This window comes from Impatiens glandulifera, chromosome 1, assembly GCF_907164915.1.
Source record: "Impatiens glandulifera chromosome 1, dImpGla2.1, whole genome shotgun sequence".
Lineage (NCBI taxonomy): Eukaryota > Viridiplantae > Streptophyta > Magnoliopsida > Ericales > Balsaminaceae > Impatiens > Impatiens glandulifera.
Window position 1 is genome coordinate 26,041,988 of NC_061862.1, and position 22,761 is coordinate 26,064,748.

Sequence of the window (22,761 nt, forward strand, 5' to 3'; positions counted from 1 at the left end):
TATTAAACTATCAATAAAAATTAACATTAAAGTATAATTTATAGTTACTTTCTCTCCTATCTATTTTTCTTAATTAAATTATATTAATATTAATTCAAATTTTTAATTAAATAAATTTACATTAAATATTAATTATAAAACCTCTAACAAAGATGTATAATAAAATATTAATTATAAAAAAGAAAGATAAACGTGATTGTTGTAATTGGACTTTGTTGATTTAAGATTATTTATAAGTTGAAAAAATATTTGAGGGGAGAAAAAAATGAATGTCTGGTTTAATTGAGAGGTTTTATAATTAATATTTAATGTTAAATTAATAAGAATTCATATTATTGTAGACTAATAACTAATTTCTTTTTATTTAATTCAAAAATAAAAAATATTACAAATTCATGTTTATATGTGTATACAAATATTTGATTCATACAAATTTGTTTCATAATTTTATATATATATATATATTTATTTATAAATATTTTATACAATTTACATATACGAAGAAACAATTACTAATAACTAATTTTTTTTATGTTTTCCTCTAATTATATATATATATATATATTATATTTTTTCTTCATATAAATATATTCTCTTTTACTAAATTAAATGTTTTATAAAAAAACTTCGAAGATAAACAGTAAACGATCCATCGAAGATTATGAGAATTATTCTGATAAAAAAAATTCTAAATAAATAATTTGATCCGATTAAATAAGATGTCACATCAAACAAAATATAAAATCAACTCAAATCTAAGTAATTTAAAAAAATATGACACTCAAGTGCTAAAAAAGTCATTGAAGGGCCAAAAAAAATGTTTTTTCAACCTCTCTGCAACTTTATTTTAGAGAGAAAAAAAAGAAATAACTTGGATGAATTATTTTATAATTGGTAATTATGTAAGAACATTTTAATTTCCCGTACAACGTAGGGGTATCCTACTAGTCTATGGAATAGTGATAATACTGCTTGAAAAATTTGAACCATGTCTTGAATTCGGAAAAAAAAAATAGGCTTAAGATATTGGAAAGGATTCCAAATCTGGTTAACTCCTTTAGGAGGCCCGACACCATATTAGAGAAAAGATAGACTATAAGGACGTTTTTATTCATTTACGAAAATTTTAAATAACTAAAATTTTGTTCAAATCCATATAACTTAATACAAAGTTCAAATCTATTTAATAAAAAACACTTGACTGAAATAATTATATGAATTAAAAAATAAATTATATCAATTTCTTTCTCGAATAATGATTTATTTGATCGAAAAAAAAACTCACTTTGCTGAATGCGCAGTCGTCAGTTTCAAAACTCCATTTCCTTTTTGATACCTTCACAAGTTCCCTCCTTTCTCCTTCACTCGGATCCTGAAGTAATTTCACCGGTCGCGGTCGCGGTCGCCGTGCAAAATGATGGAGAAATTAGCCTTTCTTTATCTTATCTTGGCAGTGTCTTCATTCCGCTTTTCCTCCTGTGATGTCTCCGTTCATGAACTTTCTTTAGGTAATTTATTACTTTCACTTCTGAATCTGCTAAACCCTAACAATTTATGCTTCAAGTTCCATGTTTACTCACCAATGGGCTCTTCTGCATTTGGATAGTTTACGTTTCTTCTGAATTTATAGGGCTTTACAACGTTTTTTCCTCAGGCTACACATTTGTTTCATGTTTTCACATAATTTTGTTTTAATCTTGCGAAACTCTTTACTATTTTAGATGGGTATTCCATAACTAGTAGAATCAATGGATCAGGAGAACTGGGTCTGTGTATGTTTTCTGAATCCGCCTTAGAAGAAAGACAATATTTGGTGGTGAATTGTCAACTTTACTCCTTTATTTATGCTATCTGACTCTGGGATTTTCTGTTTTGCAGTTGTGGGTGAGTCTACCTCACTACAGATATCACCAAGCTTAAGAGTGGAAAATTCTCCTGGGTCTAAACCTGGTTCTGTTGTCTTATCTCAACGTGTTCATATTCATGGTGTTTCAAGACTCCGGAATTTGATAAAGTACCCTAACTCATTGAAGTTGATAGTCTTGCATAATAACACTGTTGCACGTTCACGTAATGTAGAAGTGTGTTTCCATAGGTAAGTCCTATCTTTCAGAGAGACGTGCATATGCAATTTTGTTTATTGTGTAAGAGTTGTTTCTTTTCTTGTTCCAGTATATGGACTGCGAGAAAGATCTATGTTATAGAAACTAAATAAAACTGCTACACTATAGCAAAAGAATGTTCACTTTCTGAAACTGTACACTTAATCTATCTGATTTGAACGTTTACTTGGTGATACAACAAGGATATATATGGAGATAAAGAAGTATTTAGGTATAATTAAATTTAAATTTCTATTTTGAATTTATTTTAGATTGAGACCTAGTTTCATATAGTAATTTTGTGGTTGACAAATTGGATAAGATTTGATATATTGGTTAGTTTGTGATTGTTCTTAGGTTAGGGGAGCTAGCTTTCATAAATTCCACAATTTTAGCATGTTTTTGTGCACCTCATTTTTTGATTGAGTATCCAAAATATTTGAGCATAATTTTATTTTGCTTTACCATCTATTACTTCCCCTTTGTTTCACATCACATTGGTGCAAGAGCCTTACTTCAATTCAATTGCTTTTATAAGCTGTAATGGAGCCTAACCACATCTCGCTCTATGCATTTCACTGCTATTGCATGCACAAACACAATTATCTAGACATCTCGCTCTATGCATTTCACTGTTATTGCGTGCACAAACACAATTATCCAGACAACATTGACCCTATTAATAAAGTTTCAGACTCAAATTAATTGAAACATGTTGCCATTCTTGAATCTCAAGTCACATCTTCAAACCCAATTTTTTTCATGAGCTCAATGAAAATTCAAAAAAAGTTGAAGAATTGAGTTACCCGTTCATCCTGTTTTATATTAGCTAACTACTATCTTTGTGGCTCCTGGCAATTGGATTATTGTTCATTGTACTTTTGCAGGAATCTTTCTCTTGCAATAGGAATGTGTACTCAAGGCAAGTGGGACAAACTTGTTGACGGTTCCTGGATAAGATCTATGTCACCTTTTGACCATATACTCTTGGATGTAAGGATGGAAAGTTCCTCACAAGATGTCATTGACGTTTCAGTTGGGGAAGGTGTGTGCACATCACTAGATATATACACAAATTAGATCTTGTTAATTAATACATTTACTTCCCTAACTTTCCCCCCTTATTTGTACTCTTGCAGAATTTCATTTGTGGCGCGTCGTGTTTTTGATCCTAGGGATTGTTCTTATGTCATTAGCACCTCGTCTGAGCAAGTCTCTGGTTTTCTACTACAGCAGTGCAATGACACTTGGTATTCTCCTAGTTATCTTGATGATCCTTTTTCAGGTGGAACACTTTTTCATCTTGAGTTCTTCTCATTAAGATACTATATTTAGCTTACTTATTTAACTTATTACTTCTATTTTCATGATAATCATTGTTGCACCAAGATTTTTAATATTAAATATAGTTTTTATTTCCCATTTTTTAGCCTAGTATACTAAGTTATTCTTCCAATGAAAATATTTTTTCCAGGCTCTAATTTATTGTGATTATTATGTAAATAATGTAATATTATGTTTCTTAATATGATTTTATTTATAAACTGTTTTAATTGATTCCATACATGCGCTTTACGTCTAAAATGGCTAATTTGAAAGACTATTGATCTTTTATTAACTTATTGTTCACGTTTTACGCATAAATTCAAATTTATGACATTCTATATAATTTAAATTTAATTGATGACATCTGGGACTCTGGGTTAAGCTATTGATAAAGTTGTACCTTCATTTCCCTCAAATCTGTTGATAAAGTTGTAACTTCTTTTCATTGTTCCATGTGTTTGATCAGGGTATGAAGCTTCTTCCGACAGGTCGGAAAAGCTCTTTTGCTATATTTCTTTACTCGTCAATGGTATGCATTCTGTCTTGCTTCTGATGAAATTTCAAGGTGATGCTTAAAGATATGAATGTTAATGTACATTATTCAGATTGGCTTGGGATCTTTTCTCCTTCAATATTTATCTCGATCGTTCCAATCAATTCTTTCGGAGCTTGGAATCACTCAAGATATGTACAATCCTGTATGTAAGTTCTTATCATAGACTCAAAGAGTCATATGCGAGTATGTTGAACAAATTATTTATGTCTGGGTTCAATTGAAGAATTCCAGGCTTATTTTGATCAGTATCTGAATTTCACAGGAAATTGTGATCTAAGATTACTGAAGCTATTTTTAAACTGTAGTTGTGCATGTCTATTAAATGTAATTATCTGCTGGTCTCTCTAGCTGGTCTGTAAGCAAATGTTATTCTAGAGTCTGCTCTTTTTATTTATTATTTGATGACATTTATGATTTAAATAGTATATACAGTTTGAAAGGAGAAAATAAGTACTATACTCTCTTTATTTGATGACATTTGTAATTTTTTGTATCAAAAAACAGATCCAGATACATAAACAATAAGTGTTTCCAAAATACTTACAAATTTTACCCTTGTTGAAGTTATGTACATTTTCTACTTTCTCTCTAAACTTGGTCAATTGAAGATCACAATATATTAGATTTGGCTGTAACTTGTGCATGTAATGTGCACAAGTATCGAGTCAATGTGTATTCTTTCTCTAATGTAAAGTAGCTATATGCTGCAGCTGATGTGGGTACTGGTCGTCTTCCTATTGATAATCGGAGCTGCTATCGGCTTTTGGATGGTTAAAATGTGTATCTTGGCTGAAGATGGTTTAGTTGACTTAAATGTTGCTCATTTCGTTATGTGGTCAATCCAAGTTATTGCTGCTGCTATGATTCTTCAGGTTCTTTCTGTCACTCCCCATCAAAAGTTGGTAGAATATACAATTTTGATAGGATCACAATGTTTTTTTTTTTGTTTTCTTAAACTGTAGAGTTCCTTGGACTCTATACTTGCAGCTGAGGCACTGTTGTGTGGGATATTGATCTCCCTGTTTTTTAGGAAAATATTTAAACAAATACTCTTCCGTCACTTCTACAGGTAAGACCAAATGAATTTTCATACTTGGCTTTGTTTTTGCATAACTTGAATTGGCCCTATTTGAAAACTAGATATTTATGTTTTTGTACCTGAATCCAGATCTAGATAGTTTGTTTGATGTTTTTTTTGTTAGATATCCATTTAAAAAAATATGTATGTTTGTTGAAAATATGGATTCTTTGAGTTAAATGACTAAAATTTCCTTTATATTTAATATTTAAAATGTTATAGAAAATAAAGTAAGCTAATTTGGTGTTCTGGTTTTTAGTTTGAATGATTTGATTGAACGACTTGTTATCATATCTTAAGTCTAGTGTAATGATCCAAACGTTTTGTATTCCTGACAGACGCAAAGATCAAAGGCCTAACAATTACAGATATTCGACTCCCCATCCAAAATCTGTCATCAAGGATTCCAGTATGGCTGATTGTGGTTTACTTCTCTCTTTCTCTTGCCTTTTAACAATGAACTTTACTCTTATTTTGTGCATTCTAACAATTAGTTCCTATTTTCAGGCATTGAAAGGACATCAACTAGTGAAATCTCAGATTCAGACACTTTCTACTCCACCTTCCATAAGACTCCTGATCGTCGAAAGTTGTCAAAGGATGAGTGGAAAAAGTTGACGGAGGAATCGACTAAGAAGGCAATGAAAGAACTGGTCTCGTCTCCTGATTTCAGCAAGTGGGCTGTCGCCCATGCAGATCGATTGACTTTGACTCCTACAAAAGAAGTTCACGATAATCGTCGTGGGTGGTTCCCATGGTCTTGACAAATATATGCTCATTCTTATTCCAATGTCGATAATACTTTATTTCATGGGTAATACAGTAATATATATTATTCCTCGGATTGGTTGAGTTGATGCTCAAAACCAAAGCCATTTAGGGTTCTGATATTTAGAATGATTTTGTTTGTATTAGATTATGACACAATTTACATTAATAGTTAGTCTTATTAGTAAAAACAGTTTTTATTAAAGGTAATTGATAAATTATTCTGTTTAACTTTCACCCTATGTATAAGTTGAAATTGAGGGCAATAACGATGATATTTAAAATAAAAACTTAGAAAACAAGCTTCATTTTCCATTTTTCTTCCTCTCCTTCAAATCTTCTATGGCTTTTCGCTGAATAACTCAATCAATGATTTCGACAACCCGCTGAATATTTCGACCAACAATTCTGACATAAAAGGGAGCATTCTCCTTCGATATAGTTAGGGTTTGATTTAGAATGTCAGAAGGGAGCATTCTCCTTCGATATAGTTAGGGTTTGATTTAGAATTTGACTCGTATGCGTTCAAAAGTTCGAGATTCAAATAGTAATTGAACCGTAAATAAAATTGACTTGCTTTTAAGTTATTGGGTAACATTGAAAGATAATAAAAGATTGAAGGATTAATTCAGGTTCCTCGCCTCAGTAGAAAATGTGAACAATCTTTTAATCTTCTTCCGTAGGCTTATTTGATTGGTTTCTTCTTCCTGCACTAGAACAAATATATACCAGTTGCGACCTCCCGTTTTAGCCGCCTGAGCCATCTCCAACCGGCCAGCTAAGACCCTTTACCCTACAACTGGACCTCAACACAGTCGCGACTACAGGTCATCTAGGTATGATCCTACTCTGGGTTTTCTTTTTAGCCAAGTTAAATGGGTTTGCGGTGCTCTTAATGTTGTTACAATTGAGTGGCTTTTTTTCTCGCAAACTGGGTTGGGTGATGGGGATGATATCGGAAATTCGGAATTGTAGTGTCATGATCCAATTGGTTAAAGTTAGAGACTTGGATCCCACTTATGATATTCTTGTGTCGTGTTCATTCAATAATCCTTAGACTCTTCGATTAGCTTTCTGAGGGGTGGGTCTTTTAATAATTTTTACACCTTAAAATGGCATCCATTAGTTCATTTTGTGTTCAAATCCCTCTCTGTCAAATTGACTTTGATTTGAATCTTGAGCAGCCCTAAAATAACCCCTAAGTTGTTGGTTCATTCTTGGGTTAGCATTGAGTGATACATTATGATGTTTGATGATTTGGGCATCCTTGATTGTTGATGTTTTGATGATGAAAATTGAGAATATGTTATTATGCATTGAGCTAAAAATCAGTTGTATTGTTGTCTGGAATGTTGATTCAATACTTTATATCTCGATGTTTGGTAGCTGAACTTTGTATTGTCCTTTAGTTCATATATCATCTTAGAATGGCAATTGATCTCTCTTAATTATGTAGGACTGATGTTTGGTCGGAGGAAGTTCCTATCTTTCCCTTTGGTGATTGGAGCTGTCGTGTAAGAATTCTGTGCCCTTGCATGCTTCTATGTTCTGTTCTGTTCATTTTTCTTTTACTGGCTGCAAAGACAGTGATGTTTTGAAATTGCTTAATATGTGATTTCTTCAATTCCTGCTTTACTTATGAAAGAAGATAACATAGGTGTATAACCCCCAAAAGTGAAGAGATTTCAGATGAGAAAGCAAGTACATTAGGTTAAGTTTTACAGTTTTGAATTTCGAAATAAAAATAAAGGTCATCAAGCATGAGTCATAGTGATACCGGCTGTTTGCGATTTAGAGAAATTGAGGAAGATTTAGGGTTGAGAAGAGAATGACCTTTAAGTCTAAGAGAAATAGGGTTTGGCTTAAATCTCTTGTTTCTATATGGCATCTTCAAATTTATTACTGAACTATGAATTGACCTTGCAGGATTGGAGTTGTGTCTGGTAAGGCAATATTTGGACCCCCACTTGATGAATATTGGCAAAAGAAGCTCGAGGAAGAAACGGCAAGAAAGAACAATGACACCAGCTCAAACTGAGTAACCATTTTTTGCTAAATGTGTTTCGTCAAATAAGACAGTGAAGAATTCTGATAGGGATTCACTTTTTTTTCTCCGTTTATGATTAGGAGCTTCTTTACTCTACTTGCCAAGTTATTCTTTAAAAAAGTATTGGTTGCTACGTTTCCATTTGTCGCTGCACACAAATAGAAGCTTTAGCGATGAATATTGTATCCTAAAATTAAGATATAAAACTCATTGCACTTTTATTGGTGACATAGTGTAATTGGTATTTCGTTATTTTTATAAATAACATATTAAATGGGTGACATAGAAGATTCATATAAAATTTTCATTTATTCTGATATAAATCAAGCTATAATTTGAAGTTCTAATTGCCTTTAAAATCAAGCAGGTTAAGCTTAGAGTGGGAATTCAACTTTTTAGGTAAGGTTAAGGGCTAATCTCAATTATAGCTTTAATTACCATGGCGATTGGTATAGCTAGTATTTATCAAAAATAAATGTTAAGATTATTATCGAACTTAAATATCTATATTTGAATAAAATATTTATAAAAAAAAATAAATAATTTACTTTTTTTTTTTGTTCAAACCATGTTCATCTCCAATAGTTGTTTTGTTTGCAAACAGACTTATCAAAAAAAAATAATGATTAAGCTAAGAATTTACCAAATAAAATTTGAAATTTATTCTGAATTTTTTTCTTCACCATTCAAATTATTATATTCTTTTTAACTTTAATTTGACATAATGATTATTTTGTTTTTTTGGGTATCATTTTCATTTCTGGAAACATAATTATAATATATTTAGAATGGAACATAAAATATTATTTTCATTTTTTCCCAAGGTCTTTCTAGCTTCATAAAATTGAAAAACAATAAAAAAACTGTTGGTATATCAATTTAAACAAAGATAATGAATCATGGGAATGAAAATGAAAAACAGCTTTATTATTCATATATTTTTTGTCTCCACAACAAACAATTAATGTAGTAAAACACACATTGTTCACAGCTCTTAAGATGAAAAAAAAATAAGTTTCTATATCAAGAAGACTGTAAAGAAAATAGTAACAGAGAAGAAAACCTATAAAACAAAATGTCCAAAACAAAACCCTTTTGTATTTTTCTTGACCGAATTCCGATGTTCCGTTTCAGCATTCTGAGATGTCGAACTTTCAACTCCAGACCTAAAACCCATCAGGCACTAATAGGTTTGGTCGCATGCTTCAACCATGCTTTCTCTGATTCATTCAGATATGGGGTCAAGATATCGCGACATTTTGAATGATAGTTGTTAACCCATTCTATTTCAACTGGACTAAGAAGGCCCAAATCAATCAACTTTGCCTGATATGGTGCCTGCCAAACAATATTAGACATTATTTTAATAATGAGTATATATGTATATATTTTTAAATCCAGCTCAACAAAGAAGACAAAGCATGTAAGGACCAGTGCAAAGAAAGCCTAAACCTAGAATTCAAAATAACAGCTGAAATAGTTTCACAGTTAATTTATTTTTGGACCAGGATTCCCATTGTCTCGATCCTTACTTCAATTGCTTTCAGTGGATTGAGACCTCATTTCTTAAGTTCAAGATTTTTACCACTTAAGCTAAGTTAAGTAGTTAAATTGATTTTGCTTCAACCTATTTGGGATTCCATGGCTGGTATTGAAGGTCAACCACTAAAATAGTGTAGAATGAAAGAAAATGAGCACAATATAGCAACCTACCCATGTTATATGCTCAAATGTTAGATACCCCTTGTTACCAAAGTTGAAGGGAGTATCGGCTTTCACAACTATTAGCACATTCTCCAATCGTATTCCGAAGTTTCCATCTTCATAATAGCCAGGTTCTGAAATATTTACATAATATTGTCAATATTCAAATCCCACAAACATAATAGAAAGTTACAATTTGACTAAAAACACTGCTTTATTTGGACTAACTACTTATACTCTTCACAAAACCAAAATTTGGTGAATTTTGTGATGGAAAATGGTTCATTCGACAAATTGAAGCATTAGAGGAAGCACCAAACATGATTATACAAAACTCCCACCCATCATCATACTGACAATTTAGTTCATGAAAACTGCTAACGCAACCACAATTTAGAAATCATGAATCTCACCATCTGTCACCGTCATAGAGGCTTGTAAGGGCACATTCTTAGCCGTTGGCCTGAAGCTGATGCTATGAGGTCCTGCCCAATGTTTCAACAATAAAATTTAAAGTCACTCTATAGGTAAGCTGCTTTAAAACAATTAATTTTAAGCTGAACTCACCCTCGTGGACATTTAAATAAGACCCAACTCCATGACCGGTTCCATGTCGATAATCAAGTCCATCCTTCCACAAAGGAACTCGAGCAAGCACATCAAGAGTGTTACCTATGATTATAAAATTTAGTTCATAGTGAAACTAAAATCAAGCAACAAGCCAACAGAAAAAATGTATAGGGAACCAATAAAACGCTCTTTTAGCAAACCCAAAAAAAAAAATAGAAGAAAGAAGATAGAAATCAGTGCCAATTAGCTAATAAGAGAGAGCTCAAGCAGAATTTATACCATTGGTTCCATTAGGGAAGCAAGCACTCCCCAAAGCAATGTGCCCCTTGAGAACCTGTGTTTATAAAAACAAAACCTCCTCAACACATCTATCAACTGATGTAAAGCCGACAAGTTCTCTTCTCTTTCAAAAATAACAAAAGTTGGAGGAATTATGTCAACTATTTTACTTCAAAAATAACATTAAGTGTGAAATGTGGAACAACTTCAGAGTGTGTATAAGTAATAGGTTTTTGTATGTATTATTTTCATTTGGATCATCATCTGAAAAAATCTGCATTTGTTATGTTTGCCAAAATCACAACAATCAAGAAAATTTAATTTCAATTTAACTTTGGACATTTTCCAATAATGAGATTATAATTGTGACAGATATTATGACAAAATACAAATTAGACTCGGAATCTTCCAATCTACCATGCTTACTTTTCCAAAATTACAAAGGCTATCTATATGTGTGAAGTGTTCACATGACGTGTAATGGAGGTTAATAACTAGTACAAATGAGAATAAGCATTTCATAAATGAAGATTTAACATACAGCGGTGTAGCATGCTTTCTCATGTTGAGAAGGCTTTCCAAAGTGCACTGTCCTTGTGATGTCAGTCGTTCCATCCAGATACTTCAAGAAGACAAAGTAGAGAAAATAATATCATTTGATGATGAGTAAGAACAAATAATATATGTGGTGTTGAGGAGATTATTTAGGATGGTTAACAGACCTGTGCTCCTGAGTCAAATAGATAGATACTGTCAGGGTCCAATTCTGCACATTTCTCAGCATTTGGGGCGTAGTGAATAATGGCCGCATTAGGTCCAACAGACGATATTGTAGGAAAACTCAATCCTCTAAAGTGCTGCGAGTATAGTTATTGACAATCAAATCATCCAAAGCAGAAGTTGAGATATTTTAATATCGTTATTTGGGTCTTCACGAACATACATTTTTTTTTTCTTTTGAGAAAATATAACTAAACACACCTTTACTAAGCCATGTGCAAAACGAGAGGTTGGAGTGTAGTTGATCAAATAAAATAACATAAAATCTAATTTTACTAGGAATTCAGTAATAGTATATTCAGTAGTTTAGAAATATCCTCATTTCAATATAGATAGTTCATATATAAAAAAAAGGGCCTTGTCTTTTGTAGTCTTCTCCATCTCCACACTTATTTAAAATAATTTATATATATCACTTTAAAGAATCCTATAACTATCAAAATGACAGAGTCGGAGAATTAAATTCCGCCCTTTTGGTATGAGATTGAGTGAGTTGGAAATATTTCCAGTTCAACCGTCATTTGGCTTAGTTGTTTAAGAAATTGTTTGGATATCAAACTTGTTATCTCATCCAACCACCTTCACTTGTAAAATGAAACAAATACATCTTTATCAAATGAAAATAAGTGTCAAAATAAAGTGATGATTTCTCATTGGGATTAAGACACGACTACAACCACAAATCATTTTCAAAATGAAACTGTGATTCCATCAGGACACACATTTTTAGCAAACAAAAATGTATTTGTTTCTCAAAATAAATTGGCGTATTCTCATTAGGATGGAGCTACAACTACATTTTTCTAAAAGAATACACCTTAATGAGTTATTTTTAACATTTGACATTAGTTAAATAGCACAAATTTTTGTGGGCTTTTAGTCATATGTTGAAGGAAACAAATACCTCCTTTGAAGCACGGAAGCTCTCTAGCTTATCACTGACAGACAATTCTGTCAGCTTCGTTGTTCCCCTGCACATTGAACATTGAGCTCATTGTAAGAGAGGACCACAATTACAAAAACATTGGTGACACTAATCATTCATAATGATGTTAGGATTCCAAAATAGTTCTCATTATGTGATGTTCAATAATCATGCTTGCAGAAGATCCAGAGGCAAGGCTCTAATGTAGATAGTTTTCCTTGTAGATGGAGAGAAAATATATTGAGATGCAAAACAGAGAATGAGAATTCCAATGAGAAATGAATAAAATAGTGAAAAATTAAAGAAACTACATTGTAATTTCGTGTCCATAATCCTACCTACAATACAAAGCCATAGACTAATTTTGCTAATTGGTTCAAAACATATATATAAATAATTTTGCAAAATCTTGTATTGTTATATTATCAAAACATATATATAAAGTAATAAAATGCAGAATTAACTCAAAACAAAATTATAAGGCAGACCAAAATTAAGCCCCCATTATTGGGCTTCATAATCACTACAAAAAAGAAGAAATTGAATCTAACTTTATCACTGGTTCTTTTTGTAAAATAATCTCCAGCTTATTAGAGATTTAGAATACTCTATTGTTGATTGCATTTCCTTTATTTATGTAACATGCTATTAAAGTTGTGTAGCATTAACTCAATGGACGACAAGAGATCAGAATTACATAATCTATCCGTTTATTAAATGATATCAGATCCTAAATTCTGGAATTTCCTCTCTTTGTGGTCACAATTGATAGGGATGAATCCTCCAATACAATGGCCATGTCTAGTATAGATAGATTAAACATATAGCTACTCAGGATATGACTTGGTCATGCATAACGCTGAAGACAAATGCATTAGGCAAAGTTGCTATGGAACAGAAGTGTAATTAACAATTCAAAACAAGTAAAATTAAACATACGTATGTTTCCTTTTGTTAGAGCTAATTGCCTCCACAAAGTAACCAGACGCACCATAATGCTCTTGCATCTGCAATTAATGGAATCATATACACCAAGGGTAGAAAGAAATCAATATTATTACATGTGAGAAATCTTTCATATCCAGGGAAAATGATTAATGAAGGGTAACCTTGATCCAAACTGACAAAAGTTTCGAATGGAGAAAAAACACAAAATATAGAGAGTTCTTTCAACATTATTGTGGATAAACCACCGCTGATAAATCACATCTTAATGGAGAAAAAAAAAATATTTATGTCATCTGTCAAGCTACCAGAAAGATTGTTTTTGAACCACATCACTTAAAAGACAAGAATGAATAAAAAAGGATCTTCAGAATAAAGTCATATATTCTATCCCATCCGAAGGAAAAGGAACATATAGATGAACAGGTCTTCAGAAAAAAAGAAAAGAAAAAGAAACCTGCATATCCAGCCACACAAGATATTGCACAACAGCTGCACCATCCCTGATATGGGCCCTTCGTAATCCTTCTAACTCAACAGGATTCTGGAAATTCAAAAACAGTAAACTTCTGTGCATATGTTTTCCCAAAAAAAAAAAACTTCTCTGCATAAAAAAACTGGTAGTTCAAGGAAGTTTTATCATGTAAAGGTTTTTAAGAGAGTGACAATAATACAGGTTGTTTACTTACATATGTGCTGATCTACACTATATGCTACATGTTTCACCTCATTCTGCTAATTTTATCAGTTTCTAATGTCTCTTTTGCCATGAATATTAGATTTGACGAAGTGGCTGGACTGCATAAGTAAACAACAATGCCAGGTACACGGGTAGATGTCATAGATGTATGGCAGGCCCTTATCCCAAAGAAAACCAAGTTTAGAAAGTTCTGACTTTAAAATTTTAGTCATATTCACATGATGAACAGCGAAGTTTACCTAATTAATATGGGGAAAAGACCAAGTCTATCCTTAAACTTTTCATGAGAAAAGCAAATAAGTTATTAGACTATGTTAATAGAAGATAATACCCTTCAACTTTCTGGACAATGAGCAAGCCCTGATAGAATCTAATATAGTTCTTAAGTTTCTCACTAAAGGTTAGTGATGGCTAACATGAAAATATCTCACAATCAAATGAATACCAAGGTATCTGATAGGGAAAGAAACATTTCCCATATCCATTCCTAGTAATAGAGTGATATGTGATTCAGTTGAGTATAAGGGTAGTTGGGTTGTGAGTAGTTGGGCTCACAGACAGTGTCCTAGGCTAATATTGTTTTGGTTGAGTATAAGGGTAGTTGGGTGGTGAGTAGTTGTGATACTTGGTTTTCTTCAATGATTAGACTGAATGATAAATCTAAACCCAAGACTTGTTCTAGTGATTGAAAATCACATTATCATATTGGAAGTTGCAAATCTATAACTTCAATGCTTCAAGAAAGTAATTTTCTTTTTTTGAAAAAGATAAACTTTTCATTAAAAATAAATGAAGAAATGGAAGTTGTGTTTAATGTTACAGAAGGGGAGGGGGGAGCAAAAAAACAAAAACCGGAGACAAGAGACTAAATGCCAATAAGATCAAAAAATTCTCATCCCGTGCATATCCCCCTTTCCCGGATAAATGGTTCAAGAAAGTTATGGTCCAAAAGTTTACAGTTTTATCACCTCATAAAATTGTAAAATGTATAGACCTCCTCATAACATTCAGGAATGTTAGAGAAAAAGTTTCCACTAAACTATTATTATAAAAAATTGTTAAAAGATCTCTATAAGTCTATAACTGTTCATCCATCCACATAATACAAACATTGATTCAGCCCAAGATCCAACTGCATTACAAGGTAATGACTAGCAATGTGAATATCTCAAGAAAAATAATTGAACTTAGCATGTTTACATCCAGCACAATTTTATCATTTTGTTGAAAAAAATATATATTACATAAATTTGAGCTGGAAATGAACATCAAAATGGTAAAATGACTCAAATTCATCTAATATGATTACCTTTAAACAGGGCTATTTTTCTTAAATAAGCTCCCTCAGATTATGTGAGATCAATTAATTTATTATATACACTCATAATGACAGCACATTTCACATCAGTCAATAGCAAGTCAGCTGACATATGAAGGCTTGATAATGTGTACCTTAAGGGATTTAGCAAGAGCTAATGGTGATGACTTCAAAAGCACCTTATCAGCTTGAAGCTTTGAATACAATGCAAAGCAGCATGAACTAGGATCAACCCAGACAAGGTTATGAGTAAGTTTATCTGTATCAGTTTCACCATTTGCATATATGAAAGGCTTCAATGAATCGCCATCAAAATCTGATATAGAGGGGTGTGAAATTTTGTTGTTTGTGAGCAGAGCCGCTTCTGTGCCCACGATGTCATAATGGCGTACTTCAATCCCATTTTCCGTCAAATAAGTGTGTACCTGAACAATTTACCAAAACCTGAATGAGATATCACATTTAGAAAATTTTCTACATCCCATTTTATATTGGAAGTTTTTGTTTTGCTGGGGTTTTAAGCAAGGGAAGTCTAGGAACTTATGAACCAAAATACCCTTGACCATGATATTTTAAGAAGGGTAATCAAACAATTTCCAAAAGATGTATTTCTGAACAAGTTCCTGGATAACAAGCCTACATATTTTCTTATTGATGACAATTTTTAAAGAGAAGGACAAAATTTGAATTTGAGAAGTTGTTATAAGAGGGATAGTAAAGTGATCCAAAATAACCACATTCATGAGATTTAATTTGATTGAAAAAATTTCACATAAAATGGGAAGGGGTGGTTAACATTTTCTATGGAATATTAGAAATAAAACAAACAAAGTAGCAATGACCTCAGATGATATCTTTCTATTGTCAACATAAAAGCGAGCCGAGTTGGATGTTACTATAGCAAATGCATGAACAACTGGATTATAAGATACATCACTTCCCCGTACATTGAACAACCAAGCAACCTGCATAAAAGAAATAAGACAGAAGTACCAACATGAACTCCAAGATAGTGACGAGAATGCAAGTATAAATGAAACAATACATATTCAGTTAGTAGAGTAGTCTCTGAGAAAGCCTAATAAAACTTACCTCATCAAGTGTTGTGAAAATAATAGCACAGGCCTTCTCCACTTTCAGCTTTTCTCTTAGATCTGTCAACTTGTCTGCAACAGAACGGCCACAATATTCTAGAGGTTGTATACGGACAGGACTGATTTTAAATAGTGGTCTATCATCCCAAACTTCGTCTACCAAGTTTATTAAATTTGTTGGAATCAATTTTTGTTGTTTTTTGGCAAATACAAGCTCCCACTTCTGAGCAGTGTCAACTGATATACACCAAGGATCAATGGCAATAGCTGCATCTTTAGGCAGGTTCTGAGGAAAAGGTGGGAAATTTTACACTTCACATAATTGAGGATGCGGGTCTTAATCTAAATAAGAAATCAGCTAGCAACAGAAATCTTGAGGGAAATTTTATGATCGCTTTCAGTGATATCTCCCTATAATTTAAGTTGATCAGTTATGCAGCAACAAAATGCAGCAACAAAATCTCTTTTCATCTATATAATGATAATTCCTAAGGTGACAAAAACTATAACATGAAAATCTGATCATACCTGTCAGAAACACTCATTATGATACACTCGAGCTAATACCACAAAAATGTTCACAGAGAATTTTATTCAAAGCATGTTTTATGTACAACAAAGTACATGAAGGGCCCAAAAACTAATGAACTGACTGTGGTGAAGGTGATATTCCATCTCTACAAACTTTGTGAGCGTCAAAACATTTTGAAGCAAAAACTAGAGGTCACCTTTGTTTTTTGGAAAATGTAAAAAGAAAACTAGAAATAAATGCTAATATGAGAAATAATTGAATTTCATATATAATGAACTGCCTAGTGGTTGAGTACTGCCTAGAAATTAGTAATCTTTGAAATCATGACTTCATAAGAAGTTAATGGAAGTTGACTCACATCTGATAACCAGGCATCTACAACTGTATCCTCCCCCATACGCATGAGCTTCCAATCATCACTTAGTTGTTGCTCAGCTTGCAAGAAGTACCTCCCATCAGTCCACAACAGTGCTTCATTCTTTGTTATGACAGCCAAACCTGTAAAACAAGTCAAATAATTGTATATGCTATTTGTTTTCGGGGGAAGTTGATTGTGATTACAATCTAAACTTATTTATAAAAGCCCACCCATAGTTGTCAATAGCGCCCGTAGCGCTAGCTATAGCGAATAGCGTAGCGTAGCGCCCCCTTGTAGCTATAAGGCGCTATAGGCTACACACTTTCAAATAGCGCCGCCTTTCTAGCTATAGCGCCAATAGCGCCAATAGCTATAGCCCCTTTATAGCGCCGACTTTTCAAATTCTTCTCTTTTTCTTCTTTTCTTTTCCAATTCTTCTCTTTCTCTTCTTTTCTTTTCCAATTCTTTTCTCTTTCAATTCTTTTCTTTCCTATTCTCTAGTCGTTTTGTCTTCTACAACCATCTTCTACAGCCAAATCGTTAACTTGCTTGTAAGTTTTTCATTTTATAGTTTAGATTTATCATTTATATAAGTTTTAGTAATAGTTTTATATTTATTTATTTATTTTATTTTGTTTTGTTTAGTAATAGTTTAAGAATTAATGGTTTTTATGTTTTAAACTTTTAATTTTGTAATGTTTTTTATTTTTGATATTTACATGTTTTAGCGCTTTATTTTCAAATAGCCCTCGCTACGCTATTCGCTTTACGCTATAGCCATGAGAAGCTTTGGCGCTATTTAGCGCTATACGCTATTGACAACTATGAGCCCACCTACTCTACTCTACCAGAACTTCTATCATCCATTATATGATTGAAGTAAAATTGATAATCAGATGCAAATATCAAATTGGAATAAAAATAAATAATCACACGATTCATTTGTCTCCATTAAACTCATTCATAACTCCCTAATCGCTCCTGCTATATTCAAACTTTAGGGTGTCAATTTGGCAAGAATATATCAATGATCAACGTTGACACTGAGCAAGAATCATCAAGAAAATACAACTTATTGATTGAATATTGATCAGATGCATCATTTCAATAATTTACAATAGTAATGTACTAACCATAACTACCGGAGAATCCTGATATGAATTGCCGCCTTTTATCCCTGTCAGAAACGTACTCGCTCTGCCAACGCAATTCAGACAAGAAATGACTTAACATCAGGCAACGGACAATCCAAGAAATAAAATCTTGCTAAACGACACAAGATGAAGTCAACCGTATTTTCTTTATTGATGCAAGTAAGCAAAGAATTTCAAGATTTGACAGAAATAATTTAGTTCAGAAACAAGTTATAATGAAAATCATAGTAATATCAGAACTAAATTGAAGAAATCCAGTGAAAATTGAAGTGAAAGAAGAAGTAGAGTAAGAAATAAACCTGATGATAGTCTTCAGATGGAACGATTAGGGCATCGAGAGAAGGACGGTAAGAAGACATTAAACTTCTCAAAGCAGCAAGAGCTTCTGCCATTTTTGCCCTACTTTGATCTTCTGCAATACAAATGTCAAATGAGAGAGATAAGAAATGGGAAAATTATTTCTCAGCTCCTGAATTTGGGGCTTGTATTTATAGTGTTGTATTTTGTCATGCTTATCAGATTCTCCGTTTATAATATATATATATTTTTTTTTTTTGCAAAGTTTATTGAAATTTACGTCTAAATCGTTAACGTCGTTACTCAATTTTAAGCGGGTGGTTCGTCGGTTTTGATCGATTCGGTTTGAACGGTTAAGAATTCGGTTTGATCGGTTTAATCAGTTTGATTTATTGACAAATTTATTAAAATATTTTATATATATTAATAACAACCGATATTTATTTCATGTACATAAACAAATATAAATATTAAGAATAAAATTCGTAACATAATTTATTAACCACTACTCACTGACATAATTTTCCAAACATAAATTTGTTTACTAAACATTACAATAAAAATAAGTCAATAAATTTTTAAATTCATGATATTCTTTTATTATTATTAATTTAAATGTGTGATATGACCTAATAGTTATAATATATTATTCATTATTGTCAATATAAAATTTAATTTATGTTCTTGTTTTATTTAAATATTATTTTTTAAATATTTGATCGAATAGAAGGATTTAAGTAGCGTTGAACCAACAAACTGAAATATTAACTAACTAATTGTCTAATATATTTATCAATTTACAAAAATAAATGTTATTTTAAATTATTTTCATAGAGTAACATATTTTCCGCGAGAATTGAATACATTAATAAAAGACATTCTCATTAGGTTCGATCTCAAGACGCCCTTGGTTCTAAGTAAACATCTAAAGGGCCGACGTAACAATTTTAATTAAATTATCAACCTCAATTTCTCTTTTTTTCGTTCTTAATTTTCGATATAAATATAATCACAACTCCATGGCGCCTTCAACGTTTGTAATTCATTATTAATTTTTGTTATTTTATTTTTTTTAAATATAATCAATATATATTATTTTTTGAATTTCGTGTATCTTAAAAGAGATTCTAACTAATTTTACAAATCCAAATTAAAAGTCGATAAAGAAAAAGCATAGATCGTGAAATAAACCGAGGATAAATAAACAAACAAAAATGGTGAATATGAATGAACAATGAATAAACTTTCAAATGTCTATTTCAAATTTAAGGAATTTTAGTAGATATCGAATACATTATATTTTATTTATTACATTATTTTTTTTTCCAGTGAGCTGACTGCTACATTATTTAATTTATTTTTAACTACTTTATCCAAACCCATAATACCCAAATATCAAATTTATCCATTATTAAAGAGAGACATATAATTTATAACTTGTGGGCCTTTCTTTTATGATACTTGATATCCATGCATTATGCATAGTGTAGACTATAATTACATTACATCTAAACATCTATGATTCTTATTTTTTTCATTAGCTTAATTTCAAAAGCATTTGATCATGATCACTAAGCAACAAGGGAATTAGGAAACTTGATCAATTAATTTACAACCCTACAATTCTTTCTTATCTGCCCATCTTGTCCCGTTAGCACTCCAACACCACTTAACTTAACCATCGAGGTTGCGAAATCCTTCAAGAATAGATAGGGGTACCTAGCATAGTTCTGAACCATAGAAGCTGTGGTGTTGTCCGTCATAAGGGCTTGATCAGACATAAGGAGACCGGTATTGTTTATTAGGTTTTTATAATAAATGTTATCAAATTTGAAAATAGAAACCGGATCTAGAGGTGCCAAGTTGGTGTCGGATGAAGCTTGATTTGGACATATACTTAGCAGGTTGCTTAGTAAAGATAAATCGAGTGTCGGGTCAGGGTTGCCAGATCCATCAAAGTCGAATAGTCTCTGCTTGAATGTGACACATTGGGCAAAACCAATCGTATGGCCACCTATGATTATTATAGCTTAGAACTCATTTGTCAAAATTACATTATTTGTTAAGAATATGATAATTGTGTGTTAGTGTTACCTGATAGTACAACCACATCTTTAACGTTTAGACCTTTATTTGTGAATTTTGTAGTGATATTAGCTAAGGGTTCGAAAGGAGAAGGAATCTCGGCATTTGCAGAAGCCTCACTTGACGTTACACCATCTCTACGACCCAAGGGTACGTTCCAATAAGGTCCTCCAGCCTAAGAATTTGTGCAAAAATAAACAAATGATTATCGAACATTCTAAAGCTTAATTTCCTTAATAACTTGCTTACTCACCAAATAAACGGCCTCTCTAACCGCGAGATTGAGTATATCCGAGCAAGAAACGATTGATGGACAAGCCTTCTCAATGTTAGTCTTTATAGTATCAATAACTTCAAAGCCTCTAAGTGAGTTCCTATTCCCAAGTGCATTTTTCTCCCCTCTAATGTTGTTTGTGTCATCAAGCAATACAGATCCATCACAACCCTAAAATTAAACCATCAAATTAAGTCAATCATTTTCATTGTATGAGAATATCAATTATTCATGTGGATTTGTATAAAACTGAAAAAATAACACATTTTAATCTTAATAATATAATATTTGGATTGGTTATTTTATTTTCTAAGGGTAACTAATTTTAAAAATTTAAGTGACATCCAATAATTACTTAACAAATTAATAAATAATTATAGCAAAAATAATAAGAAAGAAAAGAAGATATACATTGACAATACAATCATGAAAATGGAGGCGCAAAAGAGAGGCAGCCATTCGCGTGTCGTTTGAAATAGCTGACCAGACACCATTTCGGACGATCCTCGTGAGGTTGGGACACTTATTGTCGTAGAACTTGTTGTCAAGTTGACCGGACACAGACACTACATCATTATGTCCCAAGAAAAAGAGACCAAAGACTATTGGAACTAGAAATGAAAGATTGGAAATAGTTTTCTCCATTGATGATCACAGTGAAGTTTATTTTTGTACTTGATGATAGAGCACTGTGGCTGATAATATATCCAATTTATAGACTAAGAAATTTAAGAATATATGTATAATTAGTTGCAAATAGTGGCATGGCCACTTGGGTTTTTGCTGGCGGCTAAGTTCAATTAACTTGTGTGGTATATTATTTAGTGAGAGCACAGTCATCCCCACTATAGAGAAGTATATATTTATTTATTTTTGATGAAAAAAAAAATTATACCTCAAACTAAAAGAGGTATATAAAAAGTTTTGTTACCAAACACATGTGTTTCTCTTTTCTTTCACAAGTTTAATTGATAAGTTAAAAACACACACCAAATCAAATCGAATAACTAGAGAAATGATCCCAATGAGATACTAAAACGCTGAGAAACGAGTGTTCAAGATCGGAGATTCTATGATGACGTAATTAGAACGGTCCGTATTCATGAGATCTTTCGTTTCAATTTGTTGATAGACTATTTTTTTTCCATTTGATTCGGTTGAATTGCAATTTCCCGTTTTCATGACATTAATATATTAAAATCATTAACACTTAATAGAAATCTTCATTATAATTAATTATATATTAGATAATGCCCAAGTATTGAGTAGTTATTGAAAATTTTGAATGGAAAACATTTGATAGGGTAAACCTAAATTTTAGGGGTGAAAATTTTGAATGGAAAGCATTTGATAGGATAAACCTAAATTTTGAGGTAATCTTTTTGATTATTTTCTATTGGACTACATTACTAGAAAGAAACTGATGCGTAACCTTCGTAATCTTATTTTTACAACACTTCCTAACATTTGTTTCGAAAAATCGGTGGAGTAGCTTGCGGAGCTAATCACCATTTTTTTAGATTTCCTAACTTAATAATTTGTTGCCCTACGTATTTGAATTTTTTTTTGGGTTCTCTTTTATGTTTTTTATTTTTTCTTTACCATACTTGTAAGATTTGCTTAAAAGAAATCATTTCAAAAAATAATATATCAATTTAAATACTTGCATATGAACGATTTTCCAAATTAAGTAACCTTGTTTGGCGTTCATTTTCCCAAACTAACCTAGTTTGTTCATTCATTCCCAAACTAACTTAGTTTACTATTTAAACTCAGTTTTATTTATTTTTTTTTTTTTATATTTAAAATTTATTATATATAAAATTTATATTTTGATATATATTTTAAATTATTATTTATATAAACTAA

General features: G+C 31.8%; 3 protein-coding genes and 1 long non-coding RNA gene across 4 annotated transcripts; 2 read left to right on the forward strand and 2 right to left on the reverse strand.

Moving 5' to 3' along the window:
- Positions 1-1,276: 1,276 nt before the first annotated feature.
- On the forward strand, positions 1,277-6,044 carry LOC124920888. Its single transcript, XM_047461463.1, has 10 exons — positions 1,277-1,508; positions 1,879-2,095; positions 2,990-3,147; positions 3,242-3,387; positions 3,895-3,957; positions 4,034-4,126; positions 4,695-4,856; positions 4,947-5,053; positions 5,401-5,471; positions 5,570-6,044. Exons 1-10 carry the CDS (start codon positions 1,415-1,417, stop codon positions 5,824-5,826), a joined length of 1,368 nt encoding a protein of 455 aa, XP_047317419.1. The 5' UTR covers positions 1,277-1,414; the 3' UTR covers positions 5,827-6,044.
- A 462-nt stretch (positions 6,045-6,506) lies between these two features.
- Positions 6,507-8,124, forward strand: LOC124921747. The gene is made up of 3 exons (XR_007097711.1): positions 6,507-6,666; positions 7,287-7,344; positions 7,757-8,124. It is a non-coding gene; the product is annotated as an uncharacterized LOC124921747 (long non-coding RNA).
- Positions 8,125-8,783: 659 nt separating this feature from the next.
- On the reverse strand, positions 8,784-18,699 carry LOC124921041 (aminopeptidase P1). The gene is made up of 16 exons (XM_047461642.1): positions 18,536-18,699; positions 18,216-18,279; positions 17,083-17,222; positions 16,191-16,478; positions 15,941-16,063; positions 15,233-15,523; positions 13,538-13,624; positions 13,075-13,142; positions 12,115-12,181; positions 11,153-11,287; positions 10,972-11,052; positions 10,431-10,485; positions 10,149-10,253; positions 9,995-10,066; positions 9,591-9,715; positions 8,784-9,215 (listed from the first exon to the last, which is right to left on the reverse strand). The coding sequence occupies exons 1-16, from the start codon at positions 18,626-18,628 to the stop codon at positions 9,054-9,056; spliced, it is 1,956 nt and encodes a 651-aa protein (XP_047317598.1). The 5' UTR covers positions 18,629-18,699; the 3' UTR covers positions 8,784-9,053.
- Positions 18,700-19,950: 1,251 nt separating this feature from the next.
- LOC124921260 (peroxidase 10-like) lies at positions 19,951-21,556 on the reverse strand. Its single transcript, XM_047461890.1, has 4 exons — positions 21,304-21,556; positions 20,872-21,063; positions 20,628-20,793; positions 19,951-20,547 (listed from the first exon to the last, which is right to left on the reverse strand). The coding sequence occupies exons 1-4, from the start codon at positions 21,535-21,537 to the stop codon at positions 20,138-20,140; spliced, it is 1,002 nt and encodes a 333-aa protein (XP_047317846.1). The 5' UTR covers positions 21,538-21,556; the 3' UTR covers positions 19,951-20,137.
- Between the last annotated feature and the right edge of the window lie 1,205 nt (positions 21,557-22,761).